Source organism: Zingiber officinale, chromosome 10B (genome assembly GCF_018446385.1).
Source record: "Zingiber officinale cultivar Zhangliang chromosome 10B, Zo_v1.1, whole genome shotgun sequence".
NCBI lineage: Eukaryota > Viridiplantae > Streptophyta > Magnoliopsida > Zingiberales > Zingiberaceae > Zingiber > Zingiber officinale.
Window position 1 is genome coordinate 77,070,669 of NC_056005.1, and position 21,648 is coordinate 77,092,316.

General features: G+C 41.4%; 1 protein-coding gene across 1 annotated transcript; it reads left to right on the plus strand.

Moving 5' to 3' along the window:
- Positions 1–19,859: 19,859 nt before the first annotated feature.
- Positions 19,860–21,308, plus strand: LOC122028518 (pentatricopeptide repeat-containing protein At3g26630, chloroplastic-like). The gene has a single exon (XM_042587357.1). The coding sequence runs from the start codon at positions 19,937–19,939 to the stop codon at positions 21,278–21,280; it is 1,344 nt and encodes a 447-aa protein (XP_042443291.1). The 5' UTR covers positions 19,860–19,936; the 3' UTR covers positions 21,281–21,308.
- The last annotated feature ends 340 nt before the right edge of the window (positions 21,309–21,648 follow it).

The following is a 21,648-nucleotide window of genomic DNA, read 5'->3' on the forward strand; positions in this document are numbered from 1 at the left end:
AAGGTTATTTTGGTGTAATCAACAAGTTAAGTTAGGTCCTGTTTGTTTCTAACCTTGTGTCTAAGCGTGCAGGAGCTTAGGAACACAGGTAGTCGAGCGGAAGACGCAGCTAGAGAGAAGGACGGCAGTCCGAGGGACGAGGTGCTGCGGAAGAGTACACCGGCGGACGAGAAGGAAGCGCGCGGTGGTTCCGAGGGACGAAAGCCGGAGCGGAAGATTGCTCGGGGAGCAAGAGACGCAGCTAGAGAGAAGGTCAACGACCGAGGGACGAAGACTGCGGATGAGTACGCTGGCGGACGAGAAGGAAACACGCGGCAATTCCGAGGGACGAGAAGCCGGAGGGAAGCCCGCTTGAGAAGACCGGAAGTTGGGTTCGGGTGAGCCCTTTTCCGGATGGCAGAGATCACCCAAGTGAGCGGATCCGGAGGAGAAGAACTGGACCGAGGCGGGACTGAACCAGAGAAGAGATCCCGGACGAAAAAGTCAACGGCTGTTGACTTTGGGCTCCGGGGCGCCCGGAACAGTCCGGGGCGCCTAGAGCCCTCCGGGGCGCCCGGAACCCTTCCGAGCGCCCGGACCCTGATTTTGACCAAGATCACGATTTACGCGATCTGAATGTTGGGGGATAAAGTTTTATCCCCCCAGGGCGCCCGGAACCCTTCCAGGCGCCCCGACCAAGGCTATAAATATAGCCTTGGTCCAGAAGCTAATCATAAGTTCAGAAATTGTAACAACACTTGTGTGCTTCCACTGCTTTGATTAGTTTCTTTCTTTTTGTGCCTACACTACTGTAAACGAGGCTTCTCCGCCAGAAGGAGTTCTTAGTGCAATCATCTTCCTTGGATTAACAACTTCCCCGGTTGTAACCAAGTTAAATCCAGTGCCTCATTTTTTATGCTTTATTTTCTGCTTAATCTATTTTTCAAGTGTTAGCTTAATTGTTCGAGAAAGGGTTGTGTTTTATTCAGGGCTATTCAACCCCCCCTTCTAGCCGGCCCAACGGTCCTACATATCTATTTCCTCATGATGGCTAATTCTCTAAACAGATTTAGAGGGTTATAGGATGAATGCGGTGTTGGTTTTATTAGTTTATGTTGAAGAATTTATGGAAATGACATGGTGTTTGTGAATTGGTTTCAACAACTTGATTACCATCTTCTAATGGCTGGATCTGCTGGGGCAGGTCCATTTGGTTTCGGACTTGGCATTTATACAGTTGTAACGACCCGCCTTCTGGGTACTAAGCTGTAAGGCGAATCGCTACAATACTGCTAAGCTATACTGCGTGGAAAGCTGGGCTAATTAAAATTTTTGCTAACTAATTGATTCTTATAAACTAATCGCCTTACAGACCGATCTACTGATACTGGTACGGTCACAAGACCCTGGATCGGTCTGCTGTCCGATCCTGAAGCTTCATTGCTTCTGGTGGATCGGTCTGACGCATCGATCCAGAGTGCTGATCGGTCGGTGACCGATCGGTGCTTTCAGTGCTCTTGTTACTTTGGATCGGTCGGTGACCGATCCTTAAACCCGCAACCGGGTTCGCTATCGTCTTTGGATCGGTCGGCGGACCGATCCAGCGAGGATCGGTCGGCGATCGATCCAGAGTATCTGGATCGGTCGGTGGCCGATCGAGGATACAAGATGTTATCAGATTCATCGGATCGGTCGGTGACCGATCCAGCATCGTTGTGCACCGATCGGTCCGAGACCGATGTCTCGATTCGCCGGAACTCGATTTCGGGACTCCTGTGCCAAAATACAATCCAACAACTACCTACTGCATAATAAACTATTCTAATAACAGGTAGTGGCAATTCTAAACTGGTTCATGGCATTTCACTCACTAAAACACATTTTAACAACTTAACGTGCATGAAAACGACAGTATCAAACTAATAAACTGAAAGTGCTGAAAGTAAATGCTAAAGAGTTCTAATGTATAAATGAAGCTCGTTAGATCCCTAAGATCTTTCATTCCAGTTCCTGCCACACACACCATCTTCGCATTGCCCTCCAGCTTCCTCTGCTAGTCCATCTTTCCTTTACCCTTATCTGCAGTATAAGGAAAAATAGAATCTGTAAGCTTAAAGCTTAGTAAGAAACCATCTACCTCACAAAAACATGCAACGATGCAATCATGGATTTAAATCATGCTATTTGAAAACATGCACTGAAAAGCTAAACCATGGCATACTGAAATCTAATGGCATAACATATAAGCATGGCATATACACTGGAATCATGGCATAGCAAGTAATAACACTAAGCTAATCATAAGTTAAGCTAACTGGAACTAAAGCTGTAACTGAAAACAAACTCCACTAGCATATCTGATTTTGAGTTTGAAACTAATACATAATAAGTGAAAATAATAAACATGTTGTTGTGCGCGCATCCCTACTAGACCCGGGGTTGCAAGTCCCGAATTTAGCAGGGTTTACTAGGTTGTCTGAACCTAGGGACGACTGTGGGAGTCCAACCCAATGGATATCTAATCCAGTACAGTGAAAATAAAATACTAATATCTTTAGCTAACTGATATAACATGCTGATTCTAGGTTATCTGAACCTAGAGCTAGGTTATCTGAACCTAGAGGCGATTGTGGGAGCCTACCCATTGGACCATAGTCCCATATAAGTTGTAGTGAGCAAAGTTACTAATTTAAATGCTACTAATGCATTTAACTGGGCTAATAAACATAACTGAAGGGTAATTAGCTAAACTAACCCCTTTTTCGAACACTTGGTGTGCTTCAACCCCTCTCTGCATTAGGAAAGACACCTCTAGGCACCCAACCGCGTCTATGATCTCCAACTGAAGGAGAATAAACGTGTCCGGCCCATCTAAAGGTGCTAACTAAATTCCTAATCTTCGAGAAGGGTTAAAACACATCCTAGGTGCCGGAAACTACACATATAGCTAATAACTAATGCATATAAACGAACGGAGCTATTATACCGCAGGTGAGGGGTTTCTTACCTCCTGATCTTAATTTCTTACGATTCTATTCGCTAGAGTTCCGGTGGAGATGATCCTCTCGATGATCCGATCACGTCTTCGCGTTCCTCTCGCGGAGAAGAACCTCTTTCGTGTTGGAGTCGTCGCCGGAAAGTGAACCTATGGACCCTTGCCTTGGTGTGCCGTGCGTGAGGAAGAGGAAGAGGAAGAGGAGTGGGCGGCGGTGAGGGTTTGGAGAGGATCGGCGTGAGTTAGGGTGAGGAGAAGGAAGTTGCCGAACCAAAACTAAAATAAACCAAACCCCACTTAAACCCTCTATTTATATTAAGTGGGTAACCCGAACCAACTCTAATATAAATTTAATTGTCTCCCTTTCCTTTCAGCACGGCCCTGCTGGGTTCAACTGGTTACTAACATTATCCTCTACACGATAGGTCTCGGGTTCGATTCCCGCTTAGACCGTTTTCGTTTATATTTATTTTTGCTACTTCCGCTACTCGGAAAATTCCGGAAAAATATCTAAAAATTCCAGAAAAATCATACTATATTTCTAAAACAGTTTTGAGAATTTTCGGGCGTTACAATCCCCCATACCTTATAAAAAGTTCGTCCTCGAACTTAGAACAATTCTGGGTACTTCTGTCTCATGCTGGCTTCTGTCTCCCAAGTCGCCTCTGCTGCTGTGTGATTTTGCCAGCTGACTTTAACTAATGGTACTTCCTTGTTCCGCAATTTCTTTACTGCTCGGTCTATTATCTGAATAGGCCGACTGTCATAGCTGAGATCATCACGGACCTGTACCAACTGGGGCTCAATCACCTGGGTGGCGTCTGGAATATGCTTCTTCAGCATGGAGACGTGAAATACGTTGTGGACAGCTGACATCTCCTGAGGTAGCTCTAGCTCATATGCTACCTTGCCCACTCTCCTCGTGATAAGGTATGGTCCCACATATCTGGGGGCTAGCTTGCCCTTCTTTCCAAAACGCATGACTCCCTTCATGGGAGCTACTCTGAGGAAGACTGTATCCCCAACTGAGAACTCTAGGGGTCTGCGGCGTGTATCGGCATAGCTCTTCTGCCGGCTCTGTGCTGTCTCTATCCTCTGGCGAATCTGCTGTATGGCTGCTGTGGTATCTGCTACTAGATCTGTCTGAAGCTCTAGTTCCTTCTGTTCACCACTCTCATACCAGCAGATTGGTGATCTGCACCTCCGCCCATAGAGTGCCTCATAAGGTGCCATGCCGATAGTGGCCTGATAACTGTTGTTGTATGCAAATTCTGCTAGACTCAGATATTTGCACCAACTTCCCTTGAAATCTAGGGCACAAGCTCGGAGCATATCTTCGAGTACCTGATTTACTCGCTCCGTCTGACCATCTGTCTGAGGATGGAAAGCTGTGCTGAATTTTAACTGGGTGCCCATAGCTAACTGAACACACTTCCAGAAGTGTGATGTAAATCTGCTGTCTCTGTCTGAAATGATGGTTCGTGGGACTCCATGTAGTCTGACGATCTCCTGGAGATATAACTGAGCTAGCTTCTCCATGGAATAGGATACCTTGATAGCTAAGAAGTGGGCTGATTTAGTCAACCTGTCGACTATTACCCAGATGGCGTCAAAACCATTTGTGGTTCCGGGTAGTCCCACTATGAAATCCATGGAGATATCCACTTCCATTCTGGAATCTGTATAGGCTGCAGAACTCCCCTAGTCGTGATGTTCTGCCTTGACCCTCGACAGGTGAGGCGATGCTAACATATCTGGCGATGTCTCGCTTCATCCCGGGCCACCAAAAACGGTTTCTTCGGTCTTGATACATTTTGGTGGAGCTGGATGCATCGCGTAGGGAGTCTGTGAGCCTCATCTAAAATCAGTCTAGCTCCTCCCGATCCGGAACACATAGTCTATCGCCAAAATACAACACCCCGCTATCGGACACTCGAATTCTCTACTTTCGATTCTGCTAGCCCTTGCTTGATTTTCCGAATCTCGGGGTCCCGATCCCGAGCTGACTGAATATCACCAAGCAAGGTAGACTCTAAGGTCATAGTAGAGAGCTGTCCCTCGATGAGCTCGAGACCGAAATCCACGATCTCCTTCTGTAGGGGCGGCGACATGGCTGTAAGAGATAATAAGGTAGCACTGGATTTTCTGCTAAGTGCGTCTGCTACCTTATTGGCTTTCCCTGGATGGTAGAGGATGTCTATGTCGTAATCTTTGACCAACTCAAGTCATCTGCGCTGTCGCATATTCAGATCCTTCTGAGTGAAGAAGTACTTCAAACTCTGATGATCTGTATACACTCTGCACTGAGCTCCATATAAGTAGTGTCTCCAAATCTTGAGAGAGAAGACGACTGCTGCAAGCTCAAGGTCATGAGTAGGGTAGTTCTTCTCATAATCCTTGAGTTGTCTAGAGGCATAGGCGATCACCTTGCCATTTTGCATCAGTACGGCTCCTAGTCCCAACTTAGAGGCATCACTATAAATGTCAAAGCTGCTGGTGTCGTCTGGTAAAGCCAAAATGGGAGCACTGGTCAATCTCCTTTTTAGCTCGCTGAAGCTGTTCTCACAGTCCTCTGTCCACTGAAACTTTCTGTTCTTTCTGGTAAGAGCGGTCAGTGGGGAGGCTATCCTGGAGAAATCCTCTACAAACTTCCTGTAATATCCTGCTAATCCCAGAAAGCTCCTGATCTCGCTGGCGTTCTTAGGTCTCTTCCAGTTACTTACTGCTTCTATCTTGCTGGGGTCTACCATAATACCATCCTTGGAGATGATATGACCCAGAAAGGACACCTGATCTAGCCAAAATCCACATTTCGTGAACTTGGCGTAAAGCTGGTTCTGCTGAAGCGTCTGCAATACTAGTTTCAGGTGCTCTGCATGTTCTTCCTGAGTTCCTGAGTAGATAAGAATGTCATCGATAAACACAATAACAAACTTATCTAAATACTCCCTGAATACTCTGTTCATGAGATCCATGAATGTAGCTGGAGCATTGGTCACGCCAAAGGGCATGACCACGAACTCGTAGTGTCCGTATCTGGTTCTGAATGCTGTCTTTGGTATATCCCCTTCTTTAACCTTTACTTGATGATAACCTGATCTGAGATCTACCTTAGAGAACACTGATGCCCCCTTCAGCTGATCGAATAGGTCATCTATTCTGGGAAGAGGATACCTGTTTTTGATTGTGACCTGGTTCAGTGATCTGTAGTCTATGCACAGTCGCATGCTTCCATCCTTCTTCTTCACGAACAACACAGGCGCTTCCCATGGTGAGTGACTCGGGCGTATGAAACCCTTGTCAAGGAGCTCCTGTAATTGCTCCTGAAGTTCCTTCAGTTCTGCTGGAGCCATGCGGTATGGTGCCTTGGAAATTGGATTTGTGCCGGGAATAAGCTCTATCTCAAACTCAATCTCCCTGTCTGGTGCTAAGCCTGGTAGCTCTTCAGGGAAGACTGCTGGGTAGTCACAAACGACTCGGACCTCTGCTAGCTGTTGGTCCCTGTCCCGACTGGTGCTGACTACGTGTGCTAGGAATCCCGTGCATCCTGAATCCAGTAACTTCTGTGCCTTCATAGCTGAGAGAAACCTCTTGGCCTTTCTCCTTGGTTCCCCGACGAATTCGAACTGTGCTTCCGCTTCAGGTTGGAACGTGACTTTCTGTTTACGGCACTCGATAGAGACACCGTATTTGACCAAAAAGTCCATTCCGAAGATAACGTCATAGTCGGTCATTTCTAGCACTATCAGATCGCAAAAGAGTTCCCTGTCTGCTATAATGACCGGCACTGCTCTGAGCCAGTGCGTGGACGCCATGATCTCTCCTGAAGGTAGCGTCGTCAAAAACTGACCGCTGAGTATCTCTGGAGGTACCTCTAATTTTTCGGAGAACATCCTGGCTATATATGAATGGGTTGCCCCAGTATCAAATAGAACATACTGAAAAATGCTAATCTGACCTGTGACAACCGTCGAGGCATTGGCTACGTCCTCTCTGGTGAGTGCGTAGATCCTCGCATTCGCTAAAGCTGGAGGGGCTTCTAATCTGCCCTGGCTGATAAGTGGACCTTCTAGAGCGGCCTGCATCTGATGTAACTGAGCTGGCTGGCCTGCATACGGAATCTGCTGTGGCTGAGGAAGACTGGTCTTGTTCGGGCACTGTTTGGCCATGTGCCCTTCCTGTCCACATTCAAAGCATCCTCGGGCGCCCTTGCGACAAACTCCGGGGTGGAATTTCCCACAAGTGGCACACTTTGGATAACTGGGTCGCTTGCTAGATGGTCCTCCTTTTGAGTCACTCCCTGATTTGCGCTTGCTGTTGGAGTTCCCTTTCCAGTTAGAGCTGTGGCCCTGCTGCTTTTGAGTGTGAGAGTTTCCTTGGCCCTTGGCCTCTGAGAAGACTTGCCTCTGCTGCTTCATGCTGTTCTGGTAGTGCTCCGTGGTCAAGGCACTGCTCACCAACTCCTCTGTGGTTTGTGGCCTATGGATGCCACCAGCCACGTTCACTGCTATCTCTGGCCTCAGCATCTTGAGCATCAACCTGATCCGTTCCTTTTCTGTGCTGACTAGCTCTGGGCACAGACGAGCCAACCTGTTGAATTTCTTCACGGCTTCCTCCACTGAAAGGTTGCCCTGACGAAACTCCGTGAACTCATCGTAGTGGCGGTTGGTAACCCGCATGTGAAAGAACTCCTCAAAGAATTCCTTCTCGAAGTCCCCCCATGACACTGGGCGCTTCGTTCGATTCTTTCCCACCACATGCGTGCGTCTCCTGTCGGCTAAGGAGGCACACTTCACCTTCTCGTGTTCTGGCCAGTCCGAAGCTCCATCGTGCTCTCCAGTGTTTTGAACCATGCTTGTGCATCCCATGGTTCACTAGTGCTTGAGAAGTTCTCTGGCTTGACTCGCGCCACTGGATCAGATAGGCTTCCTTTCTTGGCTCAGCTGCTAGTACTGGTGCTGGGGTTGGTGCTGTAGGCTGAGCGGGTGGAACCTCTAAGACTTCGGAGTCGTCCGATTCGGTTCGGGGTGACTGTGGGGTACTCTGCTGGTTAGCCTTTAAGGTGGCTATTTCCTGTTGCTGTTCAGCTAGCTACTGCTGTAAGATCTGGAGGAGGCACTGAACTGCCTGCCTCTTGCTGGGGCTCAGTAGCTAGTGCCCTTCTAGCGGGGCGTCCTCGTGCCATTTCTAAAGACATAAGGAACATATGTATAACTAATACTATCACAGTTATATAGTTTCTGATATCATGTTTAAACTATCACATACTAACAAGCAATAAGCATATAACATGAACTGTAACTATAAACAAGAACAATAAAGAGAGTAGAGGTATTCTTACTTGGAAGCTGCAGGTACAATGCTGATGTGTGTGTAGGAAGTATGGAACACTGCTCTGATACCACTCTGTAACGACCCGCCTTCTGGGTACTAAGCTGTAAGGCGAATCGCTACAATACTGCTAAGCTATACTGCGTGGAAAGCTGGGCTAATTAAAATTTTTGCTAACTAATTGATTCTTATAAACTAATCGCCTTACAGACCGATCTACTGGTACGGTCACAAGACCCTGGATCGGTCTGCTGTCCGATCCTGAAGCTTCATTGCTTCTGTTCCTGGCTGGATCGGTCTACAGACCGATCCAGGAGTGCCCTGATCGGTCGGTAGACCGATCAGTGGCTTTCGGTGCTACTGTTCGCACCTGGATCGGTCGGCTGACCGATCCAGGTACCTGAAAATCTCTTCGAGGCTACTGTATCGTGCTGGATCGGTCGGCTGACCGATCCAGGAGGATACAGTATGCTACTGTATCTCACTGGATCGGTCGGCTGACCGATCCAGTGGCACTGCTCAGGCACTGATCGGTCTGGAGACCGATCAGTGTCTGATTTCGGCCGGGAACTCTGATTTCAGGACTCCGGTGTGCCAAAATACAATCCAACAACTACCTACTGCATAATAAACTATTCTAATAACAGGTAGTGGCAATTCTAAACTGGTTCATGGCATTTCACTCACTAAAACACATTTTAACAACTTAACGTGCATGAAAACGACAGTATCAAACTAATAAACTGAAAGTGCTGAAAGTAAATGCTAAAGAGTTCTAATGTATAAATGAAGCTCGTTAGATCCCTAAGATCTTTCATTCCAGTTCCTGCCACACACACCATCTTCGCATTGCCCTCCAGCTTCCTCTGCTAGTCCATCTTTCCTTTACCCTTATCTGCAGTATAAGGAAAAATAGAATCTGTAAGCTTAAAGCTTAGTAAGAAACCATCTACCTCACAAAAACATGCAACGATGCAATCATGGATTTAAATCATGCTATTTGAAAACATGCACTGAAAAGCTAAACCATGGCATACTGAAATCTAATGGCATAACATATAAGCATGGCATATACACTGGAATCATGGCATAGCAAGTAATAACACTAAGCTAATCATAAGTTAAGCTAACTGGAACTAAAGCTGTAACTGAAAACAAACTCCACTAGCATATCTGATTTTGAGTTTGAAACTAATACATAATAAGTGAAAATAATAAACATGTTGTTGGGCCCGGCAACTGTACTTGCTGTGCGCGCATCCCTACTAGACCCGGGGTTGCAAGTCCCGAATTTAGCAGGGTTTACTAGGTTATCTGAACCTAGGGACGACTGTGGGAGTCAATCCAGTACAGTGCCACTGAAAATAAAATACTAATATCTTTAGCTAACTGATATAACATGCTGATTCTAGGTTATCTGAACCTAGAGCTAGGTTATCTGAACCTAGAGGCGACTGTGGGAGCCTACCCATTGGACCATAGTCCCATATAAGCTGTAGTGAGCAAAGTTACTAATTTAAATGCTACTAATGCATTTAACTGGGCTAATAAACATAACTGAAGGGTAATTAGCTAAACTAACCCCTTTTTCGAACACTTGGTGTGCTTCAACCCCTCTCTGCATTAGGAAAGACACCTCTAGGCACCCAACCGCGTCTATGATCTCCAACTGAAGGAGAATAAACGTGTCCGGCCCATCTAAAGGTGCTAACTAAATTCCTAATCTTTGAGAAGGGTTAAAACACATCCTAGGTGCCGGAAACTACACATATAGCTAATAACTAATGCATATAAACGAACGGAGCTATTATACCGCAGGTGAGGGGTTTCTTACCTCCTGATCTTAATTTCTTACGATTCTATTCGCTAGAGTTCCGGTGGAGATGATCCTCTCGATGATCCGATCACGTCTTCGCGTTCCTCTCGCGGAGAAGAACCTCTTTCGTGTTGGAGTCGTCGCCGGAAAGTGAACCTATGGACCCTTGCCTTGGTGTGCCGTGCGTGAGGAAGAGGAAGAGGAAGAGGAGTGGGCGGCGGTGAGGGTTTGGAGAGGATCGGCGTGAGTTAGGGTGAGGAGAAGGAAGTTGCCGAACCAAAACTAAAATAAACCAAACCCCACTTAAACCCTCTATTTATATTAAGTGGGTAACCCGAACCAACTCTAATATAAATTTAATTGTCTCCCTTTCCTTTCAGCACGGCCCTGCTGGGTTCAACTGGTTACTAACATTATCCTCTACACGATAGGTCTCGGGTTCGATTCCCGCTTAGACCGTTTTCGTTTATATTTATTTTTGCTACTTCCGCTACTCGGAAAATTCCGGAAAAATATCTAAAAATTCCAGAAAAATCATACTATATTTCTAAAACAGTTTTGAGAATTTTCGGGCGTTACAACAGTAGTTGCCTTTTCATTTCTGCTTCAAGCGCTTAGGTTGCTTATATTCTCGAATCGATTGAGGATCGACCTCCATGCTTAAGAATTAGTTTGCAATGTGGAATCTGATACGATTTAATTAAGACCAATGCCTAAGTGTACGGAATGTGAAGTCAAAAAGAGTTTCAAGTGAGTTTCATGAAGCAGCAATTGTTAATATTGGAAGGAATGATATATTTTGTGATGTTGCTTGAAAGACTGATATGGAGTATGCAACAATTTAATTGCGCTGGTCAGGAATTAAATATTATACAGGAGTAATTGTTGTGAAGGGGGGTTCTTCCACATTACAAGGGAATTGGTTACTAAGGAAGGTTAAGGGTTCTTGGTCGCAGAATGATTCAATTCCTAGTTTTCTTTAAATAAAATAAAAAGGAGAAACAAGAATGACCTTCACTAGTAAATATTTATGTTCATCATTAACAATATAATCTCAATCTTGAATCTCAGGATGAACATTGTGGTCAACAAAGAAAAGATTTATGATTTAATATATCTGGATAATGCTTGAAGAAAGGAACTGCATGATGTAGATTAGTAATTTAGTACAGATTTCTGTTAAGCATTAGTGCAGATTTATGTTAAGTCTTAGTGCAGATTTTTATTAGCATAGTAGGCAGATTCTTGGTTTAAGCATTTCAAAGTCAGAATTTGTTTAAACATTTCAGTTTGTAAGAAGCAATCTTTTATTAGAAGTATTAACAAGAACAAGTATTTTACTTGAACAAGTATAGGAAAGATAAAGAAAAGAAAGAAAAAGGCCAAGGCCTTAAGTAGATCCCAAAGTCAAGACTTTAGGGATTTTGGCACACAAGGTGCTAAAGAAAAATGCCGAGGCATTATATATAGAAGTATTAAAAGATAACAAGTATTTTACTTTTATCAGTGGCACTGTGCTGGACTCTCAGTTGTCCTTGGGTTGGGCTCCCATAGTCGTCCCTAGGTTTAGATAACCTAGTAGTAACGGCACGGCCGACGGTCGACGGTCGACGACCCGAGAGTTGCCAAATAGGCCACCAAATGGGTCGGGTCGTTACAAAAGTAAAAGCAAGTACAGTTGTCGGGCCCAAGAAGAAGTTGATTATTATTTTGAAGTATTATAAGTATAAGTTTTTGAATAAGTAAAACGAGTTTTACATAAACATAAGGTATTAAAGATTAAGTTTAGAACAAATGAAATAAGTTTCATATAGTTCTAAAATCAGCAAGTTTAGTTCTTTATTCTACCATGTTTATCTAGTAGATGAGTAGTTTTTCATGTTTACCTATTGGATGAGCAGTTTTCACATGTTTAGCTTTATTCCTAGCATGCAGTTTTATCCTTGTATAGCATGATTAGCTATTAGAATTACATGAGTAGATTCTGTAGCTTTTCTTTGCTATTAGTTTGACATGAGCAGATATGTTTATGCTTTACTTTCTTTTAGAGCATATAGTTTCTAGTTTTTTTCTGTATACATGCATATTCGTGTTTTTGTGAGTTAGATAGCGCTTACTAAGTAAATTTTGCTTATACACTGCATTTCCTCTTACTGCAGATAAAAGAAACGAAAAGATCTAGCAAGGAAGGCGACAAGGTGGTGCGGATGGTGTGTGATGCCAGGACTATGGAAGTCTTGGGACTAGAAAAGAGTTTTTTTAGTTTTCTTTCATTATTACTAAGTTTTCCATGTTTTAGTGGACTGTAAACGTTTGAGATTGTTCTTTATAGTTCATGTCATTTGAGTTCATCTTTGTTTTAGATTGTTATAACTTCGTGAGAGTTTGTTATCTGTTCCAGCCGCCTGTGGTTGTGTATATAGTGTTTGTATATCAGTTTAAGGTCACCGGTACAGGGGAGATTCTGTCAAAATTTTTCGGTAGGGTTTCCATGTGGTTTTTAATCATACCGGTTAAGTAGAGTTAGTAGTTAAGTAACGATCACTCTTAGAGAGTAGTAGAGTCTTAAGAAGGGTGGTCGTTACAGATTGCCTTAGGACATTCCTCAAAATCTAACGCTCCCACTTGGTCTAATGCCAATCGCCAAAGTGTCCTAAACAATAAGCATGGACGTGACTCTCAAATTTGTTTTATGGTAGAGCATTTGTCAAAGGATCCACTAGATTCCTTTTAGTCAAAATTTTCTTGAGTTGTATCTCTTCCTACTAATAATCTCACTGATCAGATGATAACAGTGAAGCACATATTTTGATCGCTACTGAGACCTAGGTTCCTTTGCTTGTGCAATGGCTCCAGTGTTATCGTAGTAAACAAGTAATGCTTCAACAATGGATGGAACCACTCAAGGTTCAGCAACAAACTTCTTGATCCATACTACTTCTTTTGCTGCTTTCGAAGCTACAATGTATTCCACCTCACAGGTAAAATCTACTACAGTATCTTGGTTGAAACTTTTCCAACTAACTGCACCTTCGTTTAATATGAATATGAATCAAGACTAGGACTTAGAGCCATCCTTGTCCATTTGGAAACTTACATCCATATATCCGCGTATGATCATATCACCATCTTCATAAACTAAGAACATATCCTTAGTTCTTCTTAAGTACTTAAGGATCGTCTTGACAATCGCCCTGCGATCCATTCCTAGATCAGACTAGTATCTGCTCGTAACACTCAAAACATACGATACATCAGTCCTTGTATATAATATAGCATACATAATAGATCCTATTGCGGATGCATAAGGTATCTTATCCATGCAAATCCTCTCATCTTCTGTGTGTGGGCACATTCCCAACTCGCAGACTTATTTATCCCTTAACGAGTCTTCTTCTATTTCTTAGCCCGTGTATATCATTACATATATATGAGCCACACCTAGTATCCAATATCCTCGTGGCTGAGGAAATAGCATGACAATCAATAATGAAAATACTTTAAAAGGATGGGACATCAGATGCCTTATTCTTCTTCACGGACTAAAGATAGATCTTGTAGTTTCTTCGACAGTGTCCCATCTTGCCACAATGATGGCATGGTCCCTTTTGTGATGGTTCTACTATCTTGGACTGTTTGCTCTTCCCCTTAGCCTGATGTTTTGGTTTCCTCTTAGAGCCTTTCTTGGAGGAGTCTACTAACATCATAGTTTTCTGTTCACCTTTAACAGAAGGGTCTACAGTCTTGAGCATATTAATCATCTTGGGAATGGTCGATTCTAAATTGTTTATCCAATAGTTCATCACAAATTATGAATGATTTTTCAGTAAACTATGTAGATTTAGTCAATACTTAACTCATGATCCATTGTAAAATCAAGTGATGGTAAACGCTCTATCTAGTCGTTCATCTTTAGTATATGCGAATGAACCCGCCTGCATCTTTGAGCAAAAGAGAAGCTTAGAGACCTCGAACCTTTCAGATCTAGCTTGCTCATCAAATAGCTCATGAAAATGATAGACAATATCATAAGCATCCAAATGCTCATGTTGTTTCTGTAATTCAGAAGTTATAGCAGCTAGCATGATACAACTTGTAAGTACAAAATCATCCTTATGTTTCTGAAGGGCCAACAATTAATCTGCAATTGCATCAGCATCAAGACTTGTGAGAAGAGACTGATCAAGGACATAAGCTAGTTTTTTAGCTTTGAGAACAATTCTCAAATTTTGAAACCGGTCCAAGAAGTTCAGCCGAGTCAATTTATTTGAGTCCAAAATCGGATGCACATTAACAAAAGTCATAATTAAATGATTAACTTAGAAATACAAAAATGAGAATGTATGAGAGATATGATATTATTTATTTAAACAATTTACATAAAAGCTCGCTTATTTATCAAATTCCAATACCCTTATTTTAAAATTTGGGAGATGGTAGGTTTTCTCTAAGTGAGATGATATCTACTACAGATAAGAATAACCTTGACTTTGGACAACAAGTCATTCTTAGTTATAGCGGTAGGTAACAAATTTATTGATTGCATATCACTTATATGCAACTATCACATTATGCCAGCAACTGATTGATTTTCGCATAAACATCGGGTTGTTAACACATTAACAAGTATACATCAAATGCATATCACTCAACTTCACCTTTATCCAAATTGATTATGGCTTTGGCACGATAAATCAACGCTTCAAGTTTAAAATCGACTTGTTAATCATGAGATTGCATCTCTATAATTTGAATATATTTAATTTTAAGTTGAGTTTGACTTTGGTGAACAACTCAAATAAGAACTTAAACTCTGGTTCTTACCATATTAATGGAAGGTGTAGGTTTTAATATTGTGTAAGGGATTTGGTCTATCTAAATCATGCAAATATTCTATCTATATGACATTACACACATGACATAAATGATGACATGACACGTCGCACGCATGACATAAATGATGACATGACACGTCGCACGCATGACATAAATGATGACATGACACATCTCATGCATAGCATAGCATGACACATCACACATATGGTAAGATCTAATCACATCGCACACATGTCAAAATCTAATCATGTCATAATTAATGCATCTACATGACATATAATATGGTATGAATATGATATAAATTTATATATGCTATAATTCTATTCTGAAAATAAAAAATATGTTATAAATGTAATTTTAATAAATCAAGATTTATTTAATCAAATTAGAAAATTAATTTTCAAATTTAAATAACATATCTAATATTTCTATTAATCAGGAATCTTTAATTATTTTAGAAATAAATCTTTAAATTAATTTCCTAACAATTTAAAAAATAAATAATTAATATTTCTTAATTTATTACAGAATAATTCAAATTTAGATTTGTTTTTTATGATTTTCTAAATATTTCTAAATTTGATATTTCCTAACAATTTAGAAAGCTTTTCAAAAATAGAATATTTTAATAAATCTAAAAATTCCAGAAAAATTAATTCTATAATTTAATTTAGAATATCTGAAATCTAGATTTTTAATGATATTTTAAATCTTTCTAAATTTAGTATTTCTTAACAATTTAAGAAATTTTCTAAAAATGGAATATTTTAATAAATCCTAAAATTTTAGAAAAGATTAATTCTATAATTAATTTAGAATATCTCAAATCTAGATTTTTTTTTTTTAAATTTCATAATCTTTCTATATTTGGTATTATCTAACAAATTAGGACATTTTATAAAAATAAATTATTTCTTAAAATTTCATAATATTATAGAAATGATAATTTCTAAATGAATAGAATATTTTTAAATTTATTTTTTTAGAATTTATCAGAAACTTTCTAAAAATAGAATTTCCTAATAATTTAGGAATTTTCAAAAATAGAAAAGTCTTAATAATTCTAGAAAAATTTTAAAATTAATTGCAACACTAATTATAAACCATAAAATAATTTTACGATCATGTTAAAATACGATTAGGCTCTGATACCACTACTGGGATATGCCCGATACAGGTGTGTGCTAGAACACATTTCGTAAACATGTGCAGCAGAAAATAAAATATTAATAATTCCTAATTATTACATAACACGTCACACACATACAAGGATACAACATGCTAAACATGATCACATAATTAAAACTTTATAGGTAGTAAATTTACGCTAGGTATATCTTATGGATGACCTGTAACGAGAAGGGAATCAACCGTAGCAACGTTGTCAAACCTCACCTCTATTCGTATCCATGTCGAGCTCTTCAAGACAACTCCTTGAGTACAAGCCTCTCCTTTGGAAGTTACTAGCCATGAGCGAAGAAGAGGGATCAAGAAGAAGAAGAGAAGCACACAAGGGAGAGTTTTTCTCCCTTATTGTGGTCATGGCAACAAGAGGGAGAGCCCTCTTGTTGGCGGTGGGAGAGAGAGAGGAGAGGGAGAGGAGGATTGGGTTTTCTAAAAGTCAATCAACCAAATAATAGAATTTGTATCTAATTCTCTCATAATTACATCTATATATAATCCTCTTTAATGAGTTGGATTAGAAAGCCCAAATCTAACCCATTATCCCTTAACCAAAAATTAGCTCATAGGTTCACAACTAAACCAAGTTAGTTCATGACTAATTCATAATTAAACTAAATATGGTCTAACTCTATCGTAAGAGATGTAACTCATCCACGCTTCCATTATAACAAATATTTTCATATTTATCTTATGTATGGTTTAACCAAATATTTATCTCTTGATCTAAGAATCTTATTCTTTAACTTGTTTTACGTCTTTTAGAGACTCATTAGTACGTATCACCCAATAGGTTCCCGATTCATCTTGGTCGTCCATAATTAACTGTATAATTATAGAACTATCATGAGTGACACCTAATAGTTTATTATGATTCCCAATTAGCCGAAAAATCATAGTTGATCATAGAACTAATTCTAAACTCTTCAGCAGCTACAGTGAGTCGTGCCTTATTCCTTTCACTCATCTTATACCCACTTGGTTTAGGACATGGTCTATGTGTATATTCCCACTAGACTGACTACGTCACACCTAACCCAAGTAATACTTCCTCATTCTACAGATTTAAATTATTTATACATGTGTCTAAAAGTCTCGTAGTCTTAATATATGATGCTTTGGTCAAAGACTTTGAGTAATAATCCTAACGAGTTGCCATAGGGTATACGTCTCCTTATAAGGAATGGTGAATCCTTCGTGGGCTATCCAAACATCTTCGGGCATTTTGACTTATACCCAATTATTCCGGGTCAACACCTTAATGAGGTGTTTGCTTAAGATATCAAAGTATAAGTCTCCATGACCAAGATGACTTGTATACCTCAAGTCAAAAGAAACTTGCACTCAAGCTACAGTAAGAGCTTCACAGACATATCCATATATATAAATAATCATATGAAGTCTTACAGCGAGTCAGTCCAATGAATTAGCTACCATAACTAGCATCCACGTTTAACTCTCGACATCCCAATGTCTCCAGCTAGTGAGAAAATAGATGCTTGGCGAACCAAGGAATATAACCCGTGCTAGTCTTATAGAATTGATGATGTCTGAATGCATCAATGCGACGACTAGGAAAATTTCAATACGTTCATAATTGCACATGTAGAGATAATCACTAATTGTGATTTAATCACAATTTCTTTCATGCTATGAATTGTATTGCGGGCATTCAGTAAATGAGTTTAAGACAATCAAATATATAATATGTACTCAAATAATGAATCTATATTTAGTAAGAACCATAAGGTGATTATCTTAGGGCATCCCTCAAAATCTAACATAATGGTAGTCTTTCATTTGAGAGGAAGATTGTTAGGAATATAATCAAAATCTCACTTTAAAAAATAAATGAAAAAGATCATGAGTTTTAAAAGATGAAAGATATCTCTATTGGTATGAGACGTTTGGGGTAGAGCCCAAAAATAAATTCATGAGCACTTATGTCCAAAGTAGACAATATCATACTATTATGGAGACATGTGAATTTTTTTAGTCCTAACATCAAGTTGTATTATGATAGACAAAGTGCTATCTATTTGGCGAAGAATCAGGTGTATCATACGATGACCAAGCACGTTGATGTGAGATTTTACAAGATCTGGGAGCTGATTTCTTCCTGGAAAATACTACTTGAGAAGGTCCACACTTCTTAATATGTTAACAAAGCCAGTTACCATAGAAAAGTTTAAGCATTGCTTAAACTTGATCAATTTCTCTAGTTGCTAGAGGGAGGCAACCCAAACTCAACGTTTTAGGAGGAGTTCTTCTTATATGCTCATAGTTCTCTAAAGAGGTGGATATTCATCATGATGGAGATTGCTGGGGATAACTCATATTTGGCCATCACGGGGCATGACCATGCTCGAAGACACAGCCAGGTCGTGCATGCTTCTAAGGTACGAGGCATAGTCAAACCATCAAACACGACCTGGCTATGTCCGGCTTTGTTTGTATAGTCATGACAGTGCCATCGGATGCAACCTAGCTATGTTCAAATATGAGAGAACGGGCATGCCCTTATCACAAGCATGCCCAAGGGTAAGCCCTTAGCATGAGCATGCCTAGGGGCACGACATGGCTATGCCCCAATCTGGGAAAGTTGGCATAGGCACCGTGCCCCTGCTAGAGGCCCAGAGAATTTATGATTTTTTTTTTGTTTGCTTGGTATTTTTGATCCAAAATACCATGTGTAACTTGGGATGCATATATAGGATCATTATAACTCTAAACCTAATTCTAATAGAAAGTTCTTGGCCATTTGTGGAGTAGACATATCGTCAAACCACGATTATTCATTGTCATCTTCTCTCCTCTTTCAATTCTTCTGTCTCTTAAGTTTCTCCTTCGATGGTTCTTCTCGTTTGTTTCGATATGATCTCAACAACTGGTATTAGAGTCATGCTCAAGATAGAGTCATATGGGGAATCTTAATAAAAGAGGTGGGGGAGGTCCAAATCATGAGAATAATGATAGGGGCCTCTTAGTAAAAAAGTCATCATAAGCTCTTGAGACAAGTGGTGTTCCAAGTATTTCATATAAGATGTGTGCCCAAACACAATGGAAATGAGAATAATGGTAGGGGGCTCTTAGTAAAAATTTCATGATAAGTTCTTGAGGTAAGTGGTGTTCTAGGTATTTCATATAAAGAGTGTGCCCAAACACAATGAAAATGAGTGATCTCGATTGGAGTATCGTGGTCATTAATTTGAAGGGAGAATTGTTGAAATTATAATCAAAGTTTCACATTCAAAATATATAAAAAATATCATGGGATTATAAAATTTAAGATATCTCCATTGACATGAAGTCTTTTGAGTAAAGTCCAAAAATAAATCTATCAGGACTTAGATAAAAAAATGAATAATATCATACTATTATAAAAATATATGAATTCTATTGACCAACAATCAAGTATTCAACGTTTGAAGTGATCAATTTTAAAGATGATCAATCCAATCTTATATAAATTTTTTATTAACTATGGAAATAAATCTAAAGTACTCGTAATAAATAATCTAACAACCTAACATTTCAGGTTGATCATCCTACTAAAAGAGATCTAGTTAGGAATTACATTGTGGATACGTGAGAGATTGTATAAGTGTGTAGAGAAAAATAAATAAATAATAATAATAGCACGTGTGTGCAAAATCTAAACCCAATCAATAGCTAGGATCCAGCCAGCGTCGATCGGATGGCTGAAAACGGCTCTCCATGTTTTCCTAATTTTAGTCGGTAGTCGGACTTGAAGATAACGTTGAGCTGCTTTTGCTGGTTTTCCCATCGCCGGACTTATGCTCTCATGCCTCGCTTTCTCCCTCGATTCCTTGCCCCTCACCATCTCCTTCTCCAGCAGCGACCACGCCGACGATGTTCTCGCCATCCGTCTCCTCAGCCGGCGAGCGACCGCCACTACGTTGGCACAAGCCAAGCAGTCCCACGCTCGCATCCTCCGCTCCGGCCTGTCTCATGACCCCTCCGTCCTCCCGTCCCTTCTCCGTATATACTCCTCTCACCGTAGCTTCGACCTTGCAGCTCGCCTCTTAGCTTCCTTCCCAAACCCACCCACAATCGCCTGGAATCTCCTCATCCGAGCCCTCGCTGGTGGGGGCGCCCCCCTCGACGCCCTCCTCCTCTTCGACCAAATGCTCGCCCGCGGCGTCCTGCCTGATAAGTTCACCTTCCCCTTTGTCGTCACGGCGTGTTCGATTATCGCCAACCTGGACAAGGGCAAGGAGGTCCATGCCTCCGCGATCAAGTCCGGGTTCTCCCGAGATCCATTCCTGCAGAATTGCCTGATCCACTTCTACTTCCGCTGCGGCAAACCCGTCGACGCGAGAAAAGTGTTCGACAGAATGCCCGTCAGGAGCGTCGTGTCGTGGACCGCTCTGCTCTCCGGACTCGTGGCCTCCGGCGAGATAGAGGACGCCAGGGCTGTCTTCGAGGCCATGCCGGCTCGCAACGTGGTGAGTTGGACGGCGATGATCGATTGCTACGCGAGGAATGGGCGCCCCGACGAGGCGTTCGGTTTGTTCCGAAGGATGCAGGAGGAGGACGTGCGACCGAACAATTTCACCATCGTCGCGCTACTGATAGCTTGCAAGGATCTCGGGAGCCTGGAGCTGTGCCGGCGGGTGCACGAATTCGCCCAAAAGAACGGCGGGCTCGACAAATCGGTCTACATCGGCACCGCGCTCGTGGATACTTACAGCAATTGCGGCAGCTTGGAGGACGCACAGAGAGTGTTCGACCAAATGCCAGAGAAGAGCTTGGCGACGTGGAACTCCATGATCACTAGCTTGGGAGTTCATGGGCAGGGAACTCGCGCCCTGGCTCTGTTCAAGACGATGCGGCGCTCAAATCTGCAGCCCGACGGGATAACCTTCGTCGGCGTCTTGAGCGCCTGCTTAAGGAAAGGCCTGGTGGCGGAAGGCCTGAGGTTGTTTGGGGCCATGGTCGAACGATACGGCATCGACCCCTGTGGCGAGCATTATGCTTGTCTCGTTCGGCTTTTGGACTGCGCCGATGAGTCGGATGAGGTGAAGGAAATGGTGAACGATTTGGTAGTGAAGCTGGATGTCGAACAGAGGCAGATGCTGATCGAATCTCTCAAAAAATGGTGGTTGTTGGATATTTAAATAATTAACGATTTAATTGTTTTCTGTATGTATTTTTTAACTGACCCATCATCGAATTGAAATTGAATCCATTGGGTTTTTAAAACTTAATTGAACTAACTAAATTTTTTATAAAATATTGATTAATTTGATTGAAAATCGAATTAAATTATTTTTTTAAGAGAAACAAATAAAATTAAAAGAAATTTGACCTTTGACAGGGAAGGGCTGGCCGTGTCACTTGCTACCACAAATAATTGTTCTAGCACACACGATCAAGTCATGGTTTATGAATTTATGGTTCGATTCAGTTGAAAATATATGTTTATTCGATTTAATCAAATTAAGAGTTTAAAATTAAAACAGAATACAATTATCTAAAATAATTA

Bases quoted from the DNA above. Each gene is read 5' to 3' on its own strand.
- LOC122028518 (XM_042587357.1), top strand. From the start codon at position 19,937: ATGCTCTCATGCCTCGCTTTCTCCCTCGATTCCTTGCCCCTCACCATC.